We start from the raw sequence: 21,984 nt of genomic DNA, 5'->3' as shown, positions 1-21,984 counted from the left end.
CCTGAGATGTGTGCAAACCTGGTGGCCAACTACAAGAAACGTCTGACCTCTGTGATTGCCAACAAGGGTTTTGCCACCAAGTACTAAGTCGTGTTTTGCAGAGGGGTCAAATACTTATTTCCCTCATTTCAATGCAAATCAATTTATAACATTTTTGACATGCGTTTTTCTGGATTTTTTTGTTGTTACTTTTTGTTGTTGTCTCTCACTGTTCAAATAAACCTACCATTAAAATGATAGACTGATCATTTCTTTGTCAGTGGGCAAACGTACAAAATCAGCAGGAGATCAAATACTTTCCCCCCTCATTGTAGTAGGGAGTAGGTAGTTTCCAACAGGCCAATATTCTATATAGGTTAGAGAAGAAATTGCGGCATTTAACGGCAATGACCATAATCCATTGTGTGCCTTCTTCTCACAGACCAGAGAGGGAGAGAAGACACAGTAGATGTGCAATCGAAAGGGATAGAGAGCAGTTGCTTCACGAGGTATCTCTACCTGAAAATACATTATCTAAGTGATTGATAGTTGCCATTCATCAGTCAAAAGTATGCCTTATTTACTTTGAAGAACTACTAAAATAGTGATTTTGTCAGACAGCATAGGCAGCAGCTCTAAAGAGATTAGATTACTTGGAATTAAATAATTAAGTCATCAAATAAAATAAATGTAATATACAGTACACAACAACTGAAATAAGGTATTAAAGTAAAGTAATGTAATTAAAGTAAAGTAATGTGAATAATAAATTAATAAGTGATAAGCAGTAATAGACAGTCACTAATCGCTCAGCGCTACCACAATGCAAAATACTAGAAATAATCAAACAGAAGAATAGGAACATCAGTAGAATAGAATGAACCTTTTAGCATCAGTATAATACAGGAAGGCACAATTTATAGTCCAACATGTACACGTGTTTTGGGGAAGGAGGGATTCGGGGGGGCAAGTGTTTAAATTGTGCAGTGTTTAGAAATCATAATAAGACTCTGGCATTGATGTATATAGTTGTGTGTGGGTGAGTGTACTGTATACCTGTGTGTGTGTGTGTGTGTGTGTGTGTGTGTGTGTGTGTGTGTGTGTGTGTGTGTGTGTGTGTGTGTGTGTGTGTGTGTGTGTGTGTGTGTGTGTGTGTGTGTGTGTGTGTGTGTGTGTGTGTGTGTGTGTGTGTGTGTGTGTGTGTGTGTGTGTGTGTGTGTGTGTGTGTGTGTGTGTGTATACACACAGGGGACGCACACACTGCTTCAGCATCAGGAGAGCTGTTTATCATCTCTGAAGAGGGTTTGCTAGCTCTAAGAATTAGCAAGACAGGTCCAGCATGCATCCAGGTCCAGAGCATCGATCACAATATTATCCATGTAGGTTGTGGCAATATTGGTTATGGTCATCAGCAGTGTTGTAGTACTCGAGTCCAGAGTACTTGTGACTCAACTTGGACTCGACCATTGGTGACTCGGACTTGAGACTCGCCTTCTCGACCACTCGCCCTTCCGTGCCTTGTATTTGATAGGCTAATAATGTGTCCATTTTGTTATAATGTTTGAGTCACTCAAATAGCATAAGCCACGGCAAAATGTGTAGAATTGCAGTAAATTAGCTTTAAAGCTGCAACATTGTATCTCCGCCACATGGCAAAATGTGTAGAACTGCAGTAAATTAGCTTTAAAGCTGCAACATTGTATCTCCGCCACATGGCAAAATGTGTAAAATTGCAGGAAATTAGCTTTAAAGCTGCAACATTGTATCTCTGCCACATGGCAAAATGTGTAGAATTGCAGACCTTTTCTTTAAAACAGCAACATTTTGTCACCACGGCCAACAGGAGGGCTTCTTCGGTCGGCGAGCGCACAATTGGCCACGCCCATGCCACGTCCACCACCTAAGCCCCATTTTGATCCAAAGCAAGAACTATAAAACAAAGTCTAGCTATTGGTCTCTCCCTCCCCTTGAGTATAGTAAAGGAGGCTGTCTTTGTCATGTTGCTCTGCCCTCCCACTTCCCCCCCTGCATCCCAAAGCCAGATTCTGGCAAGACTCCCTTTAGTTTTAACGCTGAAATAAAAAACATACACAAATATCAGTGGGTGATTTCAAAAAAGTAGTTGAGAGCCTGAATTACCATTCATATATGTAATAAATAAGTAGTGAAACACAGGCATTGAGTAGTGATGAATGGTAAATGAGTTGGTTTCCTTCACAACAGCTCTGCACTGCGCTGCAAAGCACAAGAAGTATGAATGCCCTGACTTCTGCAGAGGCCATATCACCATAAAAACAGATTGGCCATGCAGTGCCTTTAATCCATTGCAGCGGCTGGGGGATGACACAGTCCAAGAAGAAGGGGAGTGTGGCTGAAAGGTGCTCCATGGTCAATCCAACCCCTGCATTGGTCACGCTGAATTTACGGTGATATGGCCTCTGAATCAGTCAGGGCATTCATACTTCTTTCACTTTGTGGAGCAACGCAGATCTGCTGAGCAAAGTGGATATGAATGAAGTTGTCAAGGAAGTGAGTTTGTGTTCATACAGGACCTCCCGCCCCCCATCTAATGTCAACCTATCATGTCAATGCGGAGCTATATGGAGCTCTCCGCATTGTTACAAAATTTGGAAGGCACATGGCAATGCTGTACTTAATTTGGCCTCTGCATGCCTCCAGAGGCTCTGCAATTGCGTCACACCCTCCATACTGCGCCTTCGACCACATTTTCGGATCAAGCATTAATCTCTCTCCAGAATGCGTTCTCTCCACCAATTCGAGCACATTCTTCGTTTCAATTATTATTATTTTTAAACCTTTATTTTCCTAGGCAAGTCAGTTAAGAAAGATATATTATTTACAATGACAGCCTAGGAACAGTGGGTTAACTGCCTTGTTCAGGGGCAGAACGACAGATTTTTACCTTGTCAGTTTAGGGATTCAATCTAGCAACCATTCAGTTACTGGCCCAACACTCTAACCACTAGGCTACCTGCCGCCTCATAACTTCATTGTGTGAATTGTTTGCATTTGATTGTTAGTGTCTTTCAATTCCCCATTACATATATCCCCAGTAGACCATATACAATTAATTCTTATCATTTCTCATCTACAATATTGTCACATGCGCCGAATACAACAGGTGTAGACCTACCATGAAATGCTTACTTACAAGCCCTTAACAATGCAGTTCAAGAAATAAGGCTAAGAAAATATTTACTAAATAAACTAAAGTAAAAAATTAAATAAAAAGTAACACAATAAAATAACAGTAACGAGGCTATATACAGGGGACACCGGTAGAGTCAATGTGCAGGGGTACAGGTATGTCGAGGTAATTTGTACATGTAGGTAGGGGTAAAGTGACTATGCATAGATAATAACCAGCGAGTAGCAGCAGTGTAAGAACAAGGCGGGTCAATGTAAATAGTCCAGGTGGCCATTTGATTAATTGTTCAGCATTCTTATGTCTTGGGGGTAGAAGAGGTTAAGGAGCATTTTGGACCTAGACTTGGCGCTCCAGTACTGCTTGCCGTGCGGTTGCAGAGAGAACAGTCTATGATTTGGGTGACTGGAGTCTTTGACAATTTTTGGGGCCTTACCCTGACACCGGGTAAGGTCCTGGATGGCAGGAAGCTTGGCCCCAGTGAAGTACTGGGCCGTATGCAATACCCTCTGTAGAGCCTTAAGGTCAGATGCCAAGCAGTTGCCATACGTAAAACTGACCATCCTACCGATCCTCGACTTTGGCCATGTCATTTACAAAATAGCCTCCAATACCCTACTCAATCTGTTTTGTCAACAAAGCCCCATATACTACCCACCACTGCGACCTGTACGCTCTCATTGGCTGGCCATTGCTTCATACTCGTCATCTACAAGACCCTGCTGGGTGAAGTCCCCCCTTATCTCAGTTCGCTGGTCACCATAGCAGCACCTACCTGTGGCATGCACTCCAGCAGGTATATCTCTCTGGTCACCCCCAAAACCAATTCTTCCTTTGGCCGCCTCTCCTTCCAGTTCTCTGCTGCCAATGACTGGAACATACTACAAAAATCTCTGAAACTGGAAACACTTATCACCCTCACTAGCTTTAAGCACCAGCTGTCAGAGCTCACAGATTGCTGCACCTGTATATAGCCCATCTATAATTTAGCCCAAACAACTACCTCTTCCCCTACTGTATTTGATTTATTTTGCTCCTTTGCACCCCCTTATTTTTATTTCTACTTTGCACATTCTTCCACTGCAAATCTACCATTCCAGTGTTTTACTTGCTATATTGTATAGTATCCCTTATCTCACCTCATTTGCTCATATCGTATATAGACTTGTATTATTGACTGTATGTTTGTTTACCTCCATGTGTAACTCTGTGTTGTTGTATGTGTCGAACTGCTTTGCTTTATTTTGGCCAGGTCACAATTTGTAAATGAGAACTTGTTCTCAACTAGCCTACCTGGTTAAATAAAGGTGAAATACATTTTTTAAATAGTTTACGGTCACTGTTGGGACGACATCATCAATGTACTTAATGATGAAACCGGTGACTGAGGTGATATACTCCTCAATGCCATTGGATGAACCCCGGAACATATTCCAGTCTGTGCTAGCAAAACAGTCCTGTAGCGTAGCATCTGCGTCATCTGACCACTTCCGCATTGAGTGAGTCACTGGTACTTCCTGCTTTAGTTTTTGCTTGTAAGCAGGAATCAGGAGGATAGAATTATGGTCAGATTTGCCAAATGGAGAGAGCGGGAGAGCTTTGATGTGTCTCTGTGTGTGAAGTAAAGGTGGTCTAGAGTTTTTTCCCCTCTGGTTGCACATATGACATGTTGGTAGAAATGAGGTAAAATAGAGTTAAGTTTGCCTGCCTTAAAGTTCCTGGCCACTAGGATTGCCACTTCTAGATGAGCATTTTTTTGTTTCCTTATGGCCTTATACATCTCCTTGAGTGCGGCCTTAGTGCCAGCATTGGTTTGTGGTGGTAAAAAGATGGCTATGAAAAATATAGATAAAAACTATCTTGGTAGATAGTGTGGTCTACAGCTTATCATGAGGTACTATACCTCAGGGGAGCAATACCTGGAGACTTCCTTAATATTAGACATTGCGCACCAGCTGTTATTTACAAAAAGACACACACCCCCACCCCTTGCCTTATCTGTTCTGTTCATATCTGTTCTGTTCATATCTGTTCTGTCCTGCCGATGCACGGAAAACCCAGCCAACTGTATGTGTCGTCGTTCAGCCACGACTCTGTGAAACTTAAGATATTGTAGTTTTTACAGTCCCATTGGTCTCTGATGGTGATCATCCAGTTTATTTTCCTGTGATAGAACAGGCTAATAGAACAGATGTTAGAGGCAGGTTACCCACTCACCGACAAATTCTCACAAGGCACCCCGATCTCCACCCCCTGTATTTCTTGATTTTCTCCACGCGAATGATTGGGATTTGGGCCTGGTTTTGGAGAAGCAGTATATCCTTTGCCTTGGACTCATTAAAGAAAAAATCTTTGTCCAGTTCGAGGTGAGTAATCTCTGTTCTGATATCCAGAAGCTCTTTTTTCGGTCATAAGAGACGGTAGCAGCAACATTATGTACAAAATAAGTTACAAACAATGCGAAAAACCCCCCACAAAATAGCACAGTTGGTTAGGAGCCTGTAAAACGGCAGCCATCCCCTCCGGCGCCATTGTTTGTTTGGTTACAGTAATTGTTGTTTATGTTTTCAATATATTATTATTCCATTATTTTACCTGTTCTCATTGTCTGAGTGTGCACGTTGTTTGCAGAGCGCACAACCTATGCTATGCTTGTGAGAAACAAGTTTGGGTTAATTTAATTCCATTTTAGGCACCTTAAACAGCTTGCCAGCAAAATCTGTTTTTACATCCATTGAGAATGACAATAGTTCCTCACTGTATTTGAAATATCTTCCCAGCTCTCTCCTTTTTCGATATCCACTCTGCCTGGAAGCGTAGCCCATGTGAATTCATTTTATCAGGATTTTCTTATTTTTTTAACCACTTTTTCATGGTATCCAATTGGTAGTTACAGTCTTGTCCCATCGCTGCAACTCCCTTATGGACTCGGGAGGGACAAAGGTTCAGAGCCGTCCTCTGAAACACAACCCAGCCAAGCCACACTGCTTCTTGACACAATGCCCGCTTAACTCGGAAGCCAGCCACACCAATGTGTCAGAGGAATCACCGTACACCTGGCGACTGTGTCAGCATGCATTGGCACCACAGGAGTTGCTAGTGCGCGATGGGACAAGTACATCCCTACCGGCCAAACCCTCCCCTAACCCAGAGGTGTGCCGCACCATGGATCTCCCGGTTGCAGCCGGCTGCGACAGAGTCTGGACTCAAACCAGGATCTCTAGTGGTATAGCTAGCACTGCCTTAGACCACTGCGCCACTCAGGCAGCAGGACATTTTCTACCTACAGGCTGCAATGTTTATATTTGTTGGTTTTATAGGCTATTTTACATAGTTGGCAATGGCAATAGAAGTTACTTTTTAGGTTTGAATCATTGTAATTTAGATTTGGATATAATTTTAATTAACCACATGATTTTGAGATAAGAAAACATTATTATAAATTAAATGAAACTGTTCCACGAAAATGTGCATTATGAAAACCATAACTGAAAGGCAGATCGGTAGAAACGGTAAGATAAACGTTAAGGTTGCCGACTTCTTACACCAGCAACTTCAGGAGATTCACTGCAGAATTTGCAAAAGCCAGTTGGAGCAGGAGGAGGATTTGGGTCAGGTTACATATTTTCTTTTGGTTATCTTGATCTCTGGCTCCCCCTTAAGTCATTTGTGTCTTATTTCATCAAACTGTGTGCTTAAAGAAGTGGTCACTTAAACCAACTGGTCGATCTACAAGCAATTCCTACTTGATCAACAAACATTTATGTACAATCCCCTAAGATAAAGCCTTGCGTTCCTATTTTTTTTATTTGTTTTGCGCTGTTGACAGTAGAAGCACTTGATTCGTCAGCCCTAGTGCCAGGAAGGCAAAGTTTTCAAATTTTGAACCATTTCATGTGTCCAAAGTTATTATATATTTATTTTTAATTTTAGCTTTATTTAACTAGGAAAGTCAGTTAAGAACAAACTCTAATTTACAATGACGGCCTACCTCAGCTAATTTTCTGGGCAAATTGTGCTCCGTCCTATGGGACTCCCAATCACGGCCGGTTGTGATACAGCCTGGAATCAAACCAGGGTCTGTACTGACGCATTTAGCACTGAGATGCATTGCCTTAGACCGCTGCGACACTCTGGAGCCATTCGGGAGCTATAGGCCTACCACTGGCCAATCAGATATTGCAGATCACCGTGTCTGCAGTTTCCTTGCGCCGTAGACTGCAAAAATAAGCCTATGGCCTCCAGCAATGTTGATAATGTGAGATTTCAAGACTTTTAAAACCATGACAAGAGAGAGCAAAGAGCTGCTGTTTTTATGAGTAAGTACATGTTTAAATTGTTATATTTAAATTGTGATATTATTTGCTGCTTGTGTATTTTTTTTATGTCAACGAATATTTCACTTTCTCTGGTCATAGGAGAGAGTAACAACATGAATTGGTGCATGAGGCATACGTAATGCAGTGTGACCTAAGTTTCGCCATCAGCTGGAAGACTGTCTACCTTTTTCTCAGCAGAAGGAGGGAGAGACGAGGGACGGTGAGTCGGGTGAGAGGCAACCTCGTCACTGCTCCCTCCTGCCCCTCAGACTGACCAGATGCAGGTCATCAGGCCAGTAAAAACAAAGCAAAGTATTATGCTCTCTCAGCTGTTCCTCACAAGTAATACAACACATGGTCTATTACCAGTGTGATTATATGGGGCGGCAGGTAACCTAGTGGTTAGAGCGTTGGACCAGTAACCAAAAGGTTGCTGGATCGAATCCCCGAGCTGACAAGGTAAAAATCTGTCATTTTGCCCCTGGTCATGGCAGTTAACCCACTCTCCCCAGTAGTCTGTCATTGTAAACAAGAATTTGTTCTTAACTGACTTGCCTAGTTAAATAAAGGTTACATTTTTTATTACATATACCTAAAACAAAACCCTGAATGCTCTGAGAAGAATAACATTGGCAGGGCAATTCAAGCATAATGTGGGCCTATATATAGCTTACTGCACATACCTTGTTGCTAATGAACTGTTTTAAATTGGTTATGTTTTTTAGGTCAGGGTTAAAAAAAATCTGAGCGAAAGTGAGCCTGACTCAGAAAAGGTTGGTGACCCCTGGCTCAAAGCATCAGAGAAGGTCCGTGCATATAGTTGATTTGATTCAAAACACATAGGGTGTGTCTGTATACGGAAAAATGCATGTTTAAAAATGTTGACCAATCGATTGGTCGAAAGAACAGTGGACTTTCGGTTGACCAAGATCGTTTTTTTTTGTCAGGGACAGCCCTAGAACATACTAATTAAGGTATAAGCTGTCTCTCTTGACGTGATGTGTGTTTTGTACTATATATATATATATATATATATATATATATATAACTTTCTATATATATATATATATATATATATTTTTTTTATCCCTTCCCCGTAGGACGCCTTTTGCCTTTTGTTAGGCCGACATTGTAAAGAAGGTTTAGTTATTAACTGACTTGCCTAGTTAAATAAAGGTGAAATAAAATAACAAATAAATAGGCCTAGCTCAGTTGAACACACAACAAAGCATACAGCCTTGATAAACTCAGCCTTAATGAACGCAGCCTTGATGAGCACTGTGCTGATGAGCAGACCGACTCCTTTCTGAAATTTCCACATTGCACTGGGCCAATCAGGCTAATGAGGCTCTCACTTCCTCCATTCGAGCTAAAGTGGCGATTGATTGGGGGGTGGGAAGCCTTTACAGAGGGGAGAGATAATTGCTATGAATGGGCAATCTGCAAACTCATTCCCTTTTCCCCCACCGTTGTGTTTACCCACATACCGGTCATTAGGGATTGACTCTGGGGGCTCCTGTTAACTTGTCAATGTCAAACATTTAAATGAAATATAAATCAGACCGCTGTAAATTATTCTGGGATAATTTGTCTGTCCGTTTTGGAGTGCTTCAGCATTGCAGTGGTTGCTGATGGTGGTCCTACCGAGCGGAATGCGTGTGTGCATGTGGGTCGACAGACAAACTTTCTAACTACAGTGTGGATACAGTTGGCCTACAGTAGAGAATTCACAGTTAGAGATACACTAACTAAAACTGACAGAAAAAGCCTGAAGTCACTACAGAAACCACAGCAGAGATAGCAGTCAGTTACAATACCTCCAACCTCCAGCACACACGCACTGCTGGGTCGAGTGACTTACAATGGCTAGTTGAAATTTATATCTATTTTTGTTGTTGTGCATTTTGCTATTTTCCTCGACTCCTGCATGCTTTGTTGACTATGAACTTTCTTGTTTACCCAACCGTCTGACAGACTATGTTTGTTCCCACACTCAGCACTCTAACTCTCTATTGGTTACACAGACTTTTGGCCTCCCATCCTATTCTAACCACCTTTCGCCACCTTTGTATTCATGTTACCTGTTAAAATTGCTGTATAATATGATCTTGTTGCCATCTAATGCACATTCACATGTCATAAATCAATACTGCAGATCTCTCCCTGTCCTCTGCCGTGCATTGATTGTATTACTGTTGATGATATCTGGAATGTGCATGTACACCCTGGCCCATCTACAGCCCCAATTCTGGTTTCTGCTCTGATATCTGCTTCACGGATTTCTGCTCTCGTAAAAGCCTGGGTTTTCTGCATGTTAACACTAGAAGGTTATTACATAAAATTGATCAATGAAAGTGTGGGTTCACAGCTCCAATCCAGATGTGCTGGTCATTACTGAGACGTGGTTAATTAAGAAAGAGGGTTTTGGATACTGATGTTAACCTTTCAGGTTATAACATTTTTCGGCAAGAAGATTTTCCAAAGGTGGGTGCTGTCCACCAAGTCTGTCCCCAAACAATTTGATTTGTTGGTTTTAAGCTTTCAACTTTCAAATAGTTCTTTGTTGACTGTTGCTAGGTGCTATTGTCCTCCATCAGCACCGGCCTGTACCCTACCTGCCCTAAGCTCTCTCCTGGCCCCTTACACTAAGTCTGAATTTGTCCTGCTAGGTGACCTAAACTGGGACATGCCTAAACCACCTGACCAAGTCCTAAAGCAATGGGACTCCCTAAATCTTTCTCAGATTATTACCAATCTCACAAGGTATGACTCCAAACACCCAGAAAAGGCTACTCTCCTTGATGTGATCCTGACAAATAATCATGATAGGTATCAGTCTGGTGTTTTATGTAATGACCTTAGTGTTAGTAATGGCTGCTCAGTGAAACGACCTGTCCTGATTGGTCATAGACGCTTGCGAAAAAACTTTAATGAGCAAGCCTTCCTTCATGAACTGGCCTCTGTAAAATGGTATAGAATCAGCTTGATCTCCTCTGTCAAAGACGCTTGGACTTTCTTTTTAAATATTTTCAGTGGTATTGTTAACAAACACGCCACCATAAAGAAAATGAGAATTCAAAACAGGTTCAGCCCCTGGTTCGACCGTAATCTTGCAGAGTTACTCCACCTCAAGAATTGCATTTGGCGAAAGGCTCGGCACACGCATATTCAGGCTGACTAGCTCTCGTTCAGGCAAATGAGAAATAAATGCACTCAGGCTATCCAGAAGGCAAAAGTTAGTTACTTTAAGTAGCAGTTCCCTCTCTGTTGGTCTAACACCAAGAAGTTCCGGAAAACGGTTAAAGACCTGGAGAATAAAACCTCCTTCTCACAACTGCCCTTAATGTTGATGATGTGGTTGTTACTGACAAGAAGCACATGGCTGATCTCTTTAATCACAACTTCATTAAGTCAGGATTCCTATTTGACTCAGCCATGCCTCCTTGCCCGTCCAACATTTCTTAATCTCCCACACCTTCTAATACGACAACCCTCTGCAATCACAGTGCCTTCTTCCATCACATGTACAACTGATACTCAAGATCTTGCACACTAATGAGATGCTATTGAGCCCACACTACTACACTGTCTGAGCCAAGGACTACATACTTTCTGGTAAGTTTTGATTACAATACTGGGTGGGGTGAATATATTTTATGTGACATACTGTACATTATTTTTTGTTAACTAATAAATAGTGGCCTACTGCAAATCATTTCTAACTTGTTAACAATTTCTGCTAGTTCATTTTTGCTACCATGTGGGTGGTTTTAGCTTGCATGAGCTTCTTAACTGAGGAGTGTTAATTCACCTGTTTCCATACATGTTTCATTTTAAAACATATATCTTACAAAGGAGTTGTTTAATCTACCTGCTTAACTATTTATCTGTACATGGAATTGTATTTGTTTATTTTTTACTCCTTTTTTTCTCATCTTTACAGGAAAATGCCACGGGCACTATCTGATGTGTGGAGACATTTCACTGCAGCTAGTGTAGAAAGAAAGGCTGTGTACATATGCAAATACAGTGCCAAATCATATGTGAAGAATGCAACAAAGATGCAGAATCATCTGGCCAGGTGCATGAAGTTCCCTCTGCGCTCACAACAAGCAACCTCTGACAAAAGTCCCTCGACTTCTATTCGAGGTGAAAATGATGAATCAGACACCTTATCGATAGCAACAGCTCATGATCCTCCTGGAATCAGGAATCATTTTTTTACTCAATGGAGGAACTTAGTCAGAGAAATGCTGATGAATGTCTTGCTCGAGCTGTGTACTCAACTTGTTCACCTCTGATGCTCACAGGCAATATGTATTGTAAAATATTTCTGAATGTTCTTTACCCAGCATACACCTATCCAACCAGACATGCGCTATCTACTAATTTGCTGGATGCAGATGACACGGATCCCTTCGGAACTTTCATTACGCACACCTGTCCACTATTCCCACTTATTAGTACGGGTATAAGTGTGCCCTTTGGTTTCCATTGGGCTGTCGATTATTGTTACTATGTCCGTTGGTGCATGTGAGTACCTGTGCTGTGTGTTTTGGGCATGCATGCCTTTGTGGATTGCGCAGATGATTACGGGTTTCGTCCCATGTGTTGATCATATTTACTTGAGGTACTCAAGGTACTAAGCTCTTTTGTTTGGGTTTCAACCCTGTGTTTTTGTTACGTGTTTGTTCGGTCTTTGTCCCCGTGCCTTTACAAGGCACGCCGTAATTTGGGCTTAATTTTAAAAAACGATTACGTATTCCTGAGCCTGTCTCCTGGATCGTTCATGCCAACGTGACAGCAGAGTTCAACAGAGTTCAAGTGAAGGTCAAGCAAATCATAGAGAAAGCAGACTGTATTGCAATCATCTCTGATGGGTGGTCGAATGTTCGTGGGCACGGAATAATTAACTACATCATCTCCACCCCTCAACCAGTATTCTAAAAGAGCAGAGACACAAGGGACAGCAGAGACACAAGGGACAACAGACACACCGGTCTCTACATTGCAGATGAGCTGAAGGCAGTCATCAATGACCTTGGACCACAGAAGGTATTTGCACTGGTGACAGACAATGCTACGAACATGAAGGCTGCTTGGTCTAAAGGAGAGGAGTCCTACCCTCACATCACACCCATTGGCTGTGCTGCTCATGCATTGAATCTGCTCCTTAAGGACATCATGGCACTGAAAACAATGGATACACTCTACAAGAGAGCCATGAAAAGGGTTAGGTATGTGAAGGGTCATCAAGTTATAGCAGCAATCTACCTCACCAAACAAAGTGAGAAGAATAAGAGCACCACATTGAAGATGTCCAGCATCACTCGTTGGGGTGGTGTTGTCATCATGTTTGACAGTCTCCTGGAGGGGAAGGAGTCTCTCCAAGAAATGGCCATATTACAGTCTGCCGATATGGACAGCCCCATCAAGAGGATCCTCCTGGATGATGTATTTTGGGAGAGAGTGGTAAGCAGCCTAAAACTCCTGAAAACTATAGCAGTAGCCATTGCATGGACTGAGGGAGACAATGTCATATCCTGTCTGATGTTCAGACTCTGCTTGCAGATGTAAGAGAAGAAATCTGTACTGCCCTGCCAGCTGTTCCTCCAAGCAGAGGAGACTGCAGGTCTGAAATACATCAAAATGCATAAAGACTTCTGCCTGAAGCCCATACACGCCGCAGCGTACATGTTGGACCCCAAGTATGTTGGCAAGAGCCTCCTGTCTGGTGCAGAGATCAACAAGGAATATAGTGTCATCCCTACTGTGTCTCGCCACCTTGGCCTGGATGAGGGCAAGGTTCTTGGTAGTCTGGTGAAGTACACTTCCAATCAAGGGCTTTGGGATGGAGATGCAATATGGCAGTCGTGCCAACATGTCTCATCAGCCACCTGGTGGAAGGGACTTTGTGCATCTGAGGCTCTTTCCCCTGTTGCCTCCATCATCCTCCAAATCCCACCTACATCAGCCGCCTCAGAGCGTAACTGGTCCTTGTTTGGGAACACACACACCAGGCTGACCAATACAAGGTTTGAAAAATGTGTGGCCACCTGGTCAAATTTGAGGCTTTTTGAGCCTTACAACGAACCATCCTCAACAAGGTTGGAAAGTGACAGTGAAGATGAGGCCTCAGAGTCTGATGTTCAAGAGGTGGACATTAAGGAGGTTCAGGGAGAAGACATGGAAGCCTGAGAGGAAGACAACCAAAGCTTTAATTTCTAGACTATCATTTTACAGATGTTGAAAATGTTTTTGGGAGATGCGATGGATCATTGGGGATCATTCAATATTCCCTTTCATTTGTTGTTCAGTGAAATCCTCCCATGTGAAGAGTCAACTCATTTAATTAAAGTTCCATTTGTAACTAACATTTATTTTTCTATTGGAAGGATTTAATCACTTGCAATTATGTCTACTTATGATAAGGTAAAAGGTTAATGTTTCTGTCTCCATATGATATGGTAAATATGTCCAATGCAAAAAACATCTACATTTAAATGGTATTCATATTAATTTGCATATATTTCCGTTAATTCCCATCTATTCCCATTTATTCCCACAGAAAGTTTCTACCTCTGAACATTCCCCATTATGTGCAACCCTAGGTGTGATTACTTCGAGCTTGATGTTGCCATGTAATGCACATTCAAATGTCATAAATCAACATGGCAGGGCTCTCCCTGCCCTCTGCCATCATGCATTGATTGTTTAACTGTTGATGATATCTGGAAATGTGCATGAACACCCTACCTCATACAAGTACTTGGGAGTATGGCTAGATGGTACACTGTCATTCTCTCATATCAAAGCTGCAGGCTAAAGTTAAATCTAGACTTGGTTTCCTCTATCGTAATCGGTCCTCTTTCACCCCAGCTGCCAAACTAACCCTGATTCAGATGACCATCCTATCCATGTTAGAATACGGAGACATAATTTATAGATTGGTAGGTAAGAGTGATCTCGAGTGGCTAGATGTTCTTTACCATTCGGCCATCAGATTTGCCACCAATGCTCCTTATAAGACACATCACTGCACTCTATACTGTGTAAACGGGTCATCTCTGTATACCCATCGCAAGACTCACTGGTTGATGCTTATTTTTAAAAACCCTCTTAGGCCTCACTCCCCCCTATCTGAGATATCTACTGCAGTCCTTATCCTCCACATACAACACCCGATCTGCCAGTCACATTCTTTTAAAGGTCCCCAAAGCACACACATCCCTGGGTTGTTCGTCTTTTCAGTTCGCTGCAGATAGCGACTGGAACGAGCAGCAACAACCACTCAAACTGTACAGTTTATCTCAATCTCTTCATCCAAAGACTCAATCATGGACACACTTACTGACAGTTGTGGCAGCTTTGCTTGATGTATTGTTGTCTCTACCTTCTTGCCCTTTGTGCTGTTGTCTGTGCCCAATAATGTTTGTACTGTGTTTTGTGCTGCTACCATGTTTTGTGTTGCTACAATGTTGTGTTGCTACCATGTTGTGTTGCTACCATGTTTTGTGTTGCTACCATGTTTTGTGTTGCTACCATGTTGTGTTGTCATGTTGTGTTGCCATTCCATGTTGCTGTTTTAGGTCTCTCTTTATGTAGTGTCGTCTCTCTAGTCATGATGTGTCTGTTGTTCTGTAATTATATTTTATTATTATCTACACAGGAGGCCTTTTGCCTTTTGGTAAACCGTCATTGTAAATAAGAATTTGTTCTTAACTGACTTGCCTCATTAAATAAAGGTTAAATTTTAAAAAAAAAAAAGATATAGGCCAGCCAGCAGCCAGTAGAGAAGAGATAGCAGTCAGTTATAACACCTACAGCCAGAGATATAGGCCAGCCAGCAGACTGTAGAGTAGAGATAGCAGTCAGTTATAACACCTACAGCCAGAGATATAGGCCAGCCAGCAGACTGTAGAGTAGAGATAACAGTCAGTTATAACACCTACAGCCAGAGATATAGGCCAGCCAGCAGACTGTAGAGTAGAGATAGCAGTCAGTTATAACACCTACAGCCAGAGATATAGGCCAGCCAGCAGACTGTAGAGTAGAGATAGCAGTCAGTTATAACACCTACAGCCAGAGATATAGGCCAGCCAGCAGCCAGTAGAGAAGAGATAGCAGTCAGTTATAACACCTACAACCAGAGATATAGGCCAGCCGGCAGACTGTAGAGTAGAGATAACAGTCAGTTATAACACCTACAGCCAGAGATATAGGCCAGCCAGCAGCCAGTAGAGTAGAGATAGCAGTCAGTTATAACACCTACAGCCAGAGATATAGGCCAGCCAGCAGACTGTAGAGTAGAGATAGCAGTCAGTTATAACACCTACAGCCAGAGATATAGGCCAGCCAGCAGACTGTAGAGTAGAGATAGCAGTCAGTTATAACACCTACAGCCAGAGATATAGGCCAGCCAGCAGCCAGTAGAGAAGAGATAGCAGTCAGTTATAACACCTACAACCAGAGATATAGGCCAGCCGGCAGACTGTAGAGTAGAGATAACAGTCAGTTATAACACCTACAGCCAGAGATATAGGCCAGCCAGCAGCCAGTAGAGTAGAGATAGCAGTCAGTTATAACACCTACAGCCAGAGATATAGGCCAGCCAGCAGCCAGTAGAGTAGAGATAGCAGTCAGTTATAACACCTACAGCCAGAGATATAGGCCAGCCAGCAGCCAGTAGAGTAGAGATAGCAGTCAGTTATAACACCTACAGCCAGAGATATAGGCCAGCCAGCAGCCAGTAGAGTAGAGATAGCAGTCAGTTATAACACCTACAGCCAGAGATATAGGCCAGCCAGCAGCCAGTAGAGTAGAGATAGCAGTCAGTTATAACACCTACAGCCAGAGATATAGGCCAGCCAGCAGCCAGTAGAGTAGAGATAGCAGTCAGTTATAACACCTACAGCTAGAGATATAGGCCAGCCAGCAGCCAGTAGAGTAGAGATAACAGTCAGTTATAACACCTACAGCCAGAGATATAGGCCAGCCAGCAGGCAATAGAGTAGAGTTACCAGTCAGTTATAACACCTACAGCCAGAGATATAGGCAGGCAGGCAGGCAGGCAGGCAGGCAGGCAGGCAGGCAGGCAGGCAGGCAGGCAGGCAGGCAGGCAGGCAGGCAGGCAGGCAGGCAGGCAGGCAGGCAGGCAGGCAGGCAGGCAGGCAGGCAGGCAGGCAGGCAGGCAGTCTGTCTGTCTGTCTGTCTGTCTGTCTGTCTGTCTGTCTGTCTGTCTGTCTGTCTGTCTGTCTGTCTGTCTGTCTGTCTGTCTGTCTGTCTGTCTGTCTGTCTGTCTGTCTGTCTGTCTGCCTGCCTGCCTGCCTGCCTGCCTGCCTGCCTGCCTGCCTGTCTGCCTGCCTGTCTGCCTGTCTGCTTGTCTGTCTGTCTGTCTGTCTGTGGGATTGGCATTTCTCTTGTATCTGAGCTACTGCTGCCACAGTGACGGTGAGGGTTCACCACGGCAACCAGGGGACTCTTATCTCTCACACCCTCTAAGAGGCTGGAGACCAGGGAATCTAATCAACAAGAACATTTAGCCCCTACCCGTACCTCCCATAACTCAAACTGTCTGACAGCAGGTAGTCTAAATTGAGCTGTGGGTTTAATTTAAATAAACTAAATAAATAAATGCAATTTAAAACAACTACAAAACTAAAAGCTTGTTGACTTTGCCAGAGTATAGAGTTGGGCACCACACACATTCACCTCATCAGTCCAATGACAATTCATTGCATAATCCATCTTAATCAAATAGCCCATCAGAGACAATATATCCTCCCCTCAATCTCTTTCTCTCTCTCCGCTGAGGTCGGATGGAGTGATTGAGGGGTGTAAAGAAAAGGATGTTTTACCCTCCAACCCACCCTCCTCCCCATCACTAAGACAGCTCTTAAGTGCTTGTGGGTTTTTATGTTTGCAGTGTTTTATAGGAGAATGCAGGAGCCAGCAGCAGTAAAGGGGTGAAGGGGTGGGAGTGGGTGGGGTGGGGGAGTTACTGTAAATCCAATCTTTATTGAGAACGACACAAACTACATAAACAGTCCTCCCCTATCCTCTCTACTGATCGATCAGCAGCACAGTGAATGAAGTGATGCTCGTGTGTGGTTCTGTGTGCCTCCCCCCTCCCCTTCCCCCGACCAAACTCTGGTTACCATAGTGACAGAGATACTCAGGAAAGGTCTCCTTGATCCCTGTTACTTCTTTCTCACTGTAGCTTTGTCCAAAATCCTATCCTATTCATTACATAGTGCACTATGTTTGCTGTGCACAATACTAGTGTCCACATTTGTCTGGCCAAAAGTACGGCACTATATAGGGAATAGGGTGCCATTTGGTTTGGGATACACCCTCAGTCAGCCCGTCTCGTTCCCTCACCTTGCTCTGCATGTCCCCTTTCCTCCAGGGGTTGTTTACAGCTCTGTTTCACTTGTTATTCAGTGGCACTTTTCATAGTGAGAGTGGGACTCTATAAAAAGCCTTGTAAAAAATACAGGCTGCTGGCTCTGATGTTGGAGCCAACATGATGTTAATGAGAGATTAGTTATTCACACAGCACAACATCGGCGGCCATGATGTTTTATGACAGTTGACACTAAATGACCAATGAAGAAACATCATTTTCTAAGCAAAACCTGATCATCAAGTAGCTCTTTTGATGTTGGACAGGACACACCACACACTGTGATGCTAAATGAATGCCAAACAAAGTATGGATGATTAAAGTCTAGCTATGATCACAAAGCAACTTCAGGCTGATATAGCATGATACACTTGACTTTACTGCCATCTGGAGATGGAAAGTTGCACAACACACAAATGGCACTGAGAAACCAGTTTATTATCATATTAACTTATTTCTAAATTACACATAATAAATACAATTCTGATCAGTTAATACCATAGCTTAAAAAAGGCCCTAGGAGAGGCCCTGCAGATAGCCAGTAGGGCGATCTCTTGCTGGAAACTGAGAAGACCACAGGGTCAGGGTGGTTAGTTCAACAACAGAAGTACAGTATAAGCATAAGCTCTTTATACGCTCTCTGGGTGTCACTCTGAGTACAGTACAGTAGAGTCACACACACACACACACACACACACACACACACACACACACACACACACACACACACACACACACACACACACACACACACACACACACACACACACACACACACACACACACACAAAGAAGATACGGTTTTCAACAAACTCCCAGAGCATTATTTCCCAAAATGGAGGAATTATAAATGTGGGTGGGTAATCAGGTTAACTGTGACCTGATTATGATGGGATCACGATAACGTATCAACCCTCAGGCCCATAGCCTGTGTTGGTTAGAGTCAAAACTCTATCAGTACAATAATACTTCTCATTTCACAGTGATTTGTCGCATATAGAGTCCCGAGGCCTCAGGATATTCACAATATGTTGTACTAGAACAAATGCCACTTATTATTACTATAAGTAACGTTACTAACATGTAATTCCTTTAAGTAGTGCTGTCTTACTTATTACTAGTATGTTACGTTATTACTAAGTAATGATATTACTAAGTAACGCTATGTTATTAATAATTAATGTTGTTATGATTCAGTTTTTTACTAGTAATGTTATGTTATTACTTAGTAACATAATAATGCCCACTTCGAAACCTGACGATTAGCAACACTGAAAATATTCTAAATTTGGTGCACAACAATATCACTAGTATTAAAGTCACCACTACGGGAAAGATGACCAATGGCTATAAAACGTGAAGAGAGAGTTGATATTTAAAATGCCATGATGTGAGTGTGATACCGAAGTCAAACCGCCACAGAACTACAACGTCAGTTTCAGGTGTGTATTCAGCTCGGTAGTTAGTTTCGTTTTCGTTTCGTCCTTTTATTCAGTTTGAATACGGAGGAAGACAAACTTGACATGTGTCATTTTGCTGTAAACAATGACGCATGGAATGTACCAAATAGGAGGGGAGATTTATGACCTATATAGGCATGACCATAAAAGGAATGTATGTCTGTCTTGTTGTGTTATACGACACCATACAGAGTATAAACAAACGAACTGTTCATATTGAGCTTAGTCATTTGTAGCCTAATGACAGAGACTGGTGGAAAAGAAAAATAATGCAAGTGTTACTTGGAATTCATCTCCCTTTCCTCATCTCCTTTTCCTCATCTCCTCTTTCCTCATCTCTTCATTCCTCATCTGTTCTTGTACACTATTTATTTTGAGGTCAGTGACCACAGAGGAAACATGAGAAGGAGAGAAGAGGAAATGTATAACTGCCTTGCTTTAGCTTTTGAAGGATGTCTCAACCAAGTTTCAAAGCAGCACACCACCCCGCATCCCACTGCTGGCTTGCTTCTGAAGCTCCCATCAGTCCCTGGATGGGAGACCAGATGCTGCTGGAAGTGGTGTTGGAGGGCCAGTAGGAGGCAACCTTTCCTCTGGTCTAAAAAAAAAAAAAAACATGCCACAGGGCAGTGATTGGGGACATTGCCCTGTGTAGTGGGTCCGTCTTTCAGATGGAACGTTAAATGGGTGTCCTGACTCTCTGTCGTCACTAAAGATATCTTATCGTAAGGGTGTGGCTAAATTCCCAATCTGGCCTTAATACCACCATGGCCATCTAATCATCCCCAGTTTACAATTGGCTCGTCCCCTCCCCTGTAACTATTCCCAAGGTTGTTGCTGTAAATGAGAATGTGTTCTCAGCCAACTTACTGGGGGGTAATATAATAATGCCCCTTACTTGTGAGTGTGTGTGTCCTTCAATTGTCGGGTACTGCAGGGTGCTTTCAATTGAACTTATATGGTGATTGGCATCACTTTCATAGTATTACCACGACAACCGGCAAAACAGTTTGGTCTTTCCATCACCCACGTGGGTATAACTAATGAGGAGATGGCACGTGGGTACCTGCTTCTATAAACCAATGAGGAGATGGGAGAGGCAGGACTTGCAGCACGATCTATGTCAGAAATAGGAATGTATTTTATTTTAGCCCTTGGCAACGCAGACGCTCGTTGGTGCTCACAAGCAGTGTGGTGCAATAATAACATAGATTCCTACATTTATTAGGGTATTATTAGGGTATTATGCAAATGTGATGTTTCAGTTTTTTATTCTTTTAAATAAATTAACAAAATTTCTTTTTTTAACCTGTTTTTGCTTTGTCATTGTGGGGTATTGTGTGTAGAGGGAAAAAATGGTTTCATCAATTTTAGAATTAGACTGTAACATAACAAGATTTGAAGGGGTCTGAGTATTTTCCGAAGGCACTTTATGGGATCGTATACAAATGTAAGCTAATTTTGAAATTATTTTGTTTTAGTTGAATATAACATCTGTTTGAGCTTCTTGCTGTCAATTTTCAGTCTCCAAACTATTTGTAATTATTTTCCGGCCCCCTGACCATCTGCTCAAGAACAAATTGGCCCGCAGCTGAATCTAGTCGATGATCTCTGGCTTTACTGTTTGTATCCCATGATGACCCCTCTCATCCCCAGACTTACACACAACCAATGAGACTGACATACGGTCGATATAACTGACACACACACACACACACACACACACACACACACACACACACACACACACACACACACACACACACACACACACACACACACACACACACACACACACACACACACACACACACACACACACACACACACACACACACACACACACACACACACACACACACACACAGCTAAACTCAGTATCACTGTCACTCATACTTCCGGTGGCCGGAAACTGACAAAAGAGGAACAGGCTTTTTTGTGTCAGCACTGACACATGTACTACACATCATACCACAGCTCGAGACGCACGGCAGCAGAGAGACGTAGAGGGGAAGTGTCACAGGCAGGGTAGTTTGCAGAACAAGCAGAAGAAGGGGAAGAGGGTATTATTTTGATAAAGTTGCCAGAATCCCCTGCATTTTGGACAGTGGAGAGGGTAAGATGCACCAGAGTGTGTAGCCTGTGTCAGATGACCTGTCTTGTGTGTGAGTGTTTTGACCCAGGGTCTCAGTGAGAGATAGAGAGAGGTGATGTTGGAGGATGGGATAGAGGCTTGGATGTGAACAGTATAGAACGGCAGTAGGCTTCTATTCTATTGATGGGCCAAAACTCTCACTCTCCTGTACTGTGAGTAGAACAAGACAATTAGTTAAGTTACAGAATGCTTAACCTATACCATGTTGTTATTACTATACTTGACATGACACATACACATATGGACACACATACATATGCGCACACACACACACACACACACACACACACACACACACACACACACACACACACACACACACACACACACACACACACACACACACACACACACACACACACACACACACACACACACACACACACAGTTGTATATTTGGGTGGACATTTGATGGTGGTGGGTAGGGTTGAGTAGTGTTGGGTAAGGTATGGTTGGGTTGGGTTGGGTTGGGTAGGGTTGGTTAGGGTAAGGTGGGGTAG

General features: G+C 42.8%; 1 protein-coding gene across 2 annotated transcripts in view; it reads left to right on the top strand.

Annotated features, from left to right (window-relative positions):
- The first annotated feature begins 21,304 nt into the window (after window positions 1-21,304).
- The window catches only part of LOC124010392 (fermitin family homolog 3-like), a 14,556-nt gene continuing 13,876 nt past the window's right edge, over window positions 21,305-21,984 (top strand). Inside the window, exon 1 of one of the 2 annotated variants that reach the window (XM_046322790.1) lies at window positions 21,305-21,445. Coding sequence is in view for 1 of the 2 variants with exons in the window: in XM_046322789.1 (XP_046178745.1) it covers window positions 21,608-21,636 (29 nt within the window). In the remaining variant the exon portion in view is untranslated. Of the gene's footprint in view, window positions 21,446-21,484; window positions 21,637-21,984 lie in introns of those variants that run through there. The other variant, XM_046322789.1, reaches the window with a different exon arrangement.

This window comes from Oncorhynchus gorbuscha, linkage group LG23, assembly GCF_021184085.1.
Source record: "Oncorhynchus gorbuscha isolate QuinsamMale2020 ecotype Even-year linkage group LG23, OgorEven_v1.0, whole genome shotgun sequence".
NCBI classification, from domain to species: Eukaryota; Metazoa; Chordata; class Actinopteri; order Salmoniformes; family Salmonidae; genus Oncorhynchus; species Oncorhynchus gorbuscha.
Note: the sequence above shows the minus strand (reverse complement) of the source record. Positions and strands in the feature narration are given on the sequence as shown.